The sequence below is a fragment of the Staurois parvus genome, unplaced genomic scaffold (genome assembly GCF_062004578.1).
Source record: "Staurois parvus isolate SC_StPar_1 unplaced genomic scaffold, SC_StPar_1.0 ptg003513l, whole genome shotgun sequence".
NCBI classification, from domain to species: Eukaryota; Metazoa; Chordata; class Amphibia; order Anura; family Ranidae; genus Staurois; species Staurois parvus.
This window is the reverse complement of record NW_028321309.1, coordinates 84,177-90,176: the sequence shown is the minus strand read 5'-3', so window position 1 is coordinate 90,176 and position 6,000 is coordinate 84,177. Positions and strand designations below refer to the sequence as shown.

The 6,000-nt window shown below is 56.0% G+C and overlaps 1 protein-coding gene across 1 annotated transcript in view; it reads right to left on the bottom strand.

Moving 5' to 3' along the window:
- Window positions 1–26: 26 nt before the first annotated feature.
- Window positions 27–6,000, bottom strand: part of LOC149427759 (cullin-9-like) — a gene marked incomplete at its 3' end in the record, with an annotated part of 69,809 nt that continues 63,835 nt past the window's right edge. Inside the window, exon 18 of the mRNA XM_089667697.1 lies at window positions 27–122. Within this exon, the coding sequence (XP_089523823.1) occupies window positions 27–122 (96 nt within the window). The remainder of the gene's footprint in view (window positions 123–6,000) is intronic.

The following is a 6,000-nucleotide window of genomic DNA, read 5'->3' as shown; positions in this document are numbered from 1 at the left end:
CCCCATTACACCCCACCCCCCTTTACCTGCTGACACCGCTTGATCTTGATCTGAATGATGGGCCAGAAACGAGTGACACCATCCAGGAGCACGACACGCCTGTCAGTGCTGGAGATCTTCACCTGATGACAAATGACAAAGTCATGACTACCACAGACGCCGTGTTCTCCGCCATCTTCCCAGTCCTGGAGGGTCCCAGTGTGGGGTGCAGGAAGTGATAGACAGTACTGTGCAAAAGGACACCATTGATCCCGACCTCCAATCCATGTGCAGAACGGAGCCCCACACGGAGAACCCCACACGGAGAACCAACCTCCAATCCATGTGCAGAACGGAGCCCCACACGGAGAACCTCCAATCCATGTGCAGAACGGAGCCCCACACGGAGAACCTCCAATCCATGTGCAGAACGGAGCCCCACACGGAGAACCAACCTCCAATCCATGTGCAGAACGGAGCCCCACACGGAGAACCAACCTCCAATCCATGTGCAGAACGGAGCCCCACACGGAGAACCTCCAATCCATGTGCAGAACGGAGCCCCACACGGAGAACCTCCAATCCATGTGCAGAACGGAGCCCCACACGGAGAACCAACCTCCAATCCATGTGCAGAACGGAGCCCCACACGGAGAACCAACCTCCAATCCATGTGCAGAACGGAGCCCCACACGGAGAACCAACCTCCAATCCATGTGCAGAACGGAGCCCCACACGGAGAACCTCCAATCCATGTGCAGAACGGAGCCCCACACGGAGAACCTCCAATCCATGTGCAGAACGGAGCCCCACACGGAGAACCAACCTCCAATCCATGTGCAGAACGGAGCCCCACACGGAGAACCAACCTCCAATCCATGTGCAGAACGGAGCCCCACACGGAGAACCTCCAATCCATGTGCAGAACAGAGCCCCACACGGAGAACCTCCAATCCATGTGCAGAACGGAGCCCCACACGGAGAACCCCACACGGAGAACCAACCTCCAATCCATGTGCAGAACGGAGCCCCACACGGAGAACCAACCTCCAATCCATGTGCAGAACGGAGCCCCACACGGAGAACCTCCAATCCATGTGCAGAACGGAGCCCCACACGGAGAACCTCCAATCCATGTGCAGAACGGAGCCCCACACGGAGAACCAACCTCCAATCCATGTGCAGAACGGAGCCCCACACGGAGAACCAACCTCCAATCCATGTGCAGAACGGAGCCCCACACGGAGAACCAACCTCCAATCCATGTGCAGAACGGAGCCCCACACGGAGAACCTCCAATCCATGTGCAGAACGGAGCCCCACACGGAGAACCTCCAATCCATGTGCAGAACGGAGCCCCACACGGAGAACCAACCTCCAATCCATGTGCAGAATGGAGCCCCACACGGAGAACCAACCTCCAATCCATGTGCAGAATGGAGCCCCACACGGAGAACCAACCTCCAATCCATGTGCAGAATGGAGCCCCACACGGAGAACCAACCGCCAATCCATGTGCAGAACGGAGCCCCACACGGAGAACCTCCAATCCATGTGCAGAACGGAGCCCCACACGGAGAACCAACCTCCAATCCATGTGCAGAATGGAGCCCCACACGGAGAACCAACCTCCAATCCATGTGCAGAATGGAGCCCCACACGGAGAACCAACCTCCAATCCATGTGCAGAATGGAGCCCCACACGGAGAACCAACCTCCAATCCATGTGCAGAATGGAGCCCCACACGGAGAACCAACCGCCAATCCATGTGCAGAACGGAGCCCCACACGGAGAACCAACCTCCAATCCATGTGCAGAACGGAGCCCCAAACGGAGAACCAACCTCCAATCCATGTGCAGAATGGAGCCCCACACGGAGAACCTCCAATCCATGTGCAGAACGGAGCCCCACACGGAGAACCTCCAATCCATGTGCAGAACGGAGCCCCACACGGAGAACCTCCAATCCATGTGCAGAACGGAGCCCCACACGGAGAACCTCCAATCCATGTGCAGAACGGAGCCCCACACGGAGAACCTCCAATCCATGTGCAGAACGGAGCCCCACACGGAGAACCAACCTCCAATCCATGTGCAGAATGGAGCCCCACACGGAGAACCAACCTCCAATCCATGTGCAGAATGGAGCCCCACACGGAGAACCAACCTCCAATCCATGTGCAGAATGGAGCCCCACACGGAGAACCAACCTCCAATCCATGTGCAGAATGGAGCCCCACACGGAGAACCAACCGCCAATCCATGTGCAGAACGGAGCCCCACACGGAGAACCAACCTCCAATCCATGTGCAGAACGGAGCCCCAAACGGAGAACCAACCTCCAATCCATGTGCAGAATGGAGCCCCACACGGAGAACCTCCAATCCATGTGCAGAACGGAGCCCCACACGGAGAACCTCCAATCCATGTGCAGAACGGAGCCCCACACGGAGAACCTCCAATCCATGTGCAGAACGGAGCCCCACACGGAGAACCTCCAATCCATGTGCAGAACGGAGCCCCACACGGAGAACCAACCGCCAATCCATGTGCAGAACGGAGCCCCACACGGAGAACCTCCAATCCATGTGCAGAACGGAGCCCCACACGGAGAACCAACCTCCAATCCATGTGCAGAATGGAGCCCCACACGGAGAACCAACCTCCAATCCATGTGCAGAATGGAGCCCCACACGGAGAACCAACCTCCAATCCATGTGCAGAATGGAGCCCCACACGGAGAACCAACCTCCAATCCATGTGCAGAATGGAGCCCCACACGGAGAACCAACCGCCAATCCATGTGCAGAATGGAGCTCCACACGGAGAACCAACCGCCAATCCATGTGCAGAACGGAGCCCCACACGGAGAACCAACCTCCAATCCATGTGCAGAATGGAGCCCCACACGGAGAACCAACCGCCAATCCATGTGCAGAACGGAGCCCCACACGGAGAACCAACCTCCAATCCATGTGCAGAACGGAGCCCCAAACGGAGAACCAACCTCCAATCCATGTGCAGAATGGAGCCCCACACGGAGAACCTCCAATCCATGTGCAGAACGGAGCCCCACACGGAGAACCTCCAATCCATGTGCAGAACGGAGCCCCACACGGAGAACCTCCAATCCATGTGCAGAACGGAGCCCCACACGGAGAACCTCCAATCCATGTGCAGAACGGAGCCCCACACGGAGAACCAACCGCCAATCCATGTGCAGAACGGAGCCCCACACGGAGAACCTCCAATCCATGTGCAGAACGGAGCCCCACACGGAGAACCAACCTCCAATCCATGTGCAGAATGGAGCCCCACACGGAGAACCAACCTCCAATCCATGTGCAGAATGGAGCCCCACACGGAGAACCAACCTCCAATCCATGTGCAGAATGGAGCCCCACACGGAGATCCTCCAATCCATGTGCAGAATGGAGCTCCACACGGAGAACCTCCAATCCATGTGCACAAAGGAGCCCCACACGGAGAACCTCCAATCCATGTGCAGAACGGAGCCCCACACGGAGAACCAACCTCCACCATGCTTCACAGTTGGCTGCAGACACTCATTATGCCGCTCTTCAGGCCTTCCCCCAAAAAACTGCCTCCTGCTACCGCCAAATATCTTACATTTTGACTCATCAGTCTAGGGTCACCCCAATACTAATCACAAGATATGTGGGGAGGGGGGTCACCCCAATACTAATCACAAGATATGTGGGGAGGGGGGGTCACCCCAATACTAATCACAAGATATGTGGGGAGGGGGGTCACCCCAATACTGATCCAGGATATGTGGGGAGGGGGGGTCAACCCAATACTGATCCAGGATATGTGGGGAGGGGGGTCACCCCAATACTAATCACAAGATATGTGGGGAGGGGGGGTCACCCCAATACTAATCACAAGATATGTGGGGAGGGGGGGTCACCCCAATACTAATCACAAGATATGTGGGGAGGGGGGGTCACCCCAATACTGATCCAGGATATGTGGGGAAGGGGGGTCAACCCAATACTGATCCAGAATATGTGGGGAGGGGGGGTCAACCCAATACTAATTACAAGATATGTGGGGAGGGGGGCGTCACCCCAATACTAATTACAAGATATGTGGGGAGGGGGGGTCAACCCAATACTGATCCAGGATATGTGGGGAGGGGGGTCACCCCAATACTAATTACAAGATATGTGGGGAGGGGGGGTCAACCCAATACTGATCCAGGATATGTGGGGAGGGGGGTCACCCCAATACTGATAACAGGATATGTGGGGAGGGGGGTCACCCCAATACTGATCACAGGATATGTGGGGAGGGGGGGTCACCCCAATACTGATCCAGGATATGTGGGGAGGGGGGGTCACCCCAATACTAATTACAAGATATGTGGGGAGGGGGGGTCAACCCAATACTGATCCAGGATATGTGGGGAGGGGGGTCACCCCAATACTGATAACAGGATATGTGGGGAGGGGGGTCACCCCAATACTGATCACAGGATATGTGGGGAGGGGGGGTCACCCCAATACTAATTACAAGATATGTGGGGAGGGGGGTCAACCCAATACTGATCCAGGATATGTGGGGAGGGGGGTCACCCCAATACTGATCCAGGATATGTGGGGGGGGGGGTCAACCCAATACTGATCCAGGATATGTGGGGAGGGGGGTCACCCCAATACTGATCCAGGATATGTGGGGGGGGGGGGGTCAACCCAATACTGATCCAGGATATGTGGGGAAGGGGGGTCACCCCAATACTAATTACAAGATATGTGGGGAGGGGGGGTCAACCCAATACTGATCCAGGATATGTGAGGAGGGGGGTCACCCCAATACTGATCCAGGATATGTGGGGAGGGGGGTCACCCCAATACTGATCCAGGATATGTGGGGAGGGGGGTCACCCCAATACTGATAACAGGATATGTGGGGAGGGGGGGTCACCCCAATACTGATCCAGGATATGTGGGGAGGGGGGTCACCCCAATACTGATAACAGGATATGTGGGGAGGGGGGATCACCCCAATACTGATCCAGGATATGTGGGGAGGGGGGCGTCACCCCAATACTGATCCAGGATATGTGGGGAGGGGGGCGTCACCCCAATACTAATCACAAGATATGTGGGGGGGGGGGTCACCCCAATACTGATCCAGGATATGTGGGGAGGGGGGTCACCCCAATACTGATAACAGGATAGGTGGGGAGGGGGGGTCACCCCAATACTGATAACAGGATATGTGGGGAGGGGGGGTCACCCCAATACTGATCCAGGATATGTGGGGAGGGGGGCATCACCCCAATACTAATCACAAGATATGTGGGGGGGTCAACCCAATACTGATCCAGGATATGTGGGGAGGGGGGCGTCACCCCAATACTAATCACAAGATGTGGGGGGGGGGGTCAACCCAATACTGATCCAGGATATGTGGGGAGGGGGGTCACCCCAATACTGATCCAGGATATGTGGGGTAAGGGGGGGCAACCCCAATACTGATCACAGGATATGTGGGGTAAGGGGGGGCAACCCCAATACTGATCACAGGATATGTGGGGTGGGGGGGGAGGGCACCCCAATACTGATCCAGGATATGAGGGGAGGGGGGGGCACCCAAATACTAATCACAAGATATGGGGCAGTAACCCCAATACTGATCACAGGATATGTGTATGGAGGGAGGTCACCCCAATACTGATCACAGGATATGTGGGGTGGGGGGGGGGTCACCCCAATACTGATCCAGGATATGTGGGGAAGGGGGGGGGGTCACTGTGTATATATACATGAAATGACTAGGCTGTGATCGGCAATATATCCATGCTCACCGGCGAAGCTGCCTGTAGGGGATGTAAGTTCAGCTGCAGGGGACTATGGCTGCTTCCTTTCCTTCCATTGCTAACGGAGTCTGAGCTCCCAGGATGCACCTGTTTACTTCTCTTAGAATGAAGGAGTTTTTATTAGGGCCAAACAGTCTCTAGTTTCTGTAAAACAGCACATTTATTTTGGGCTCCA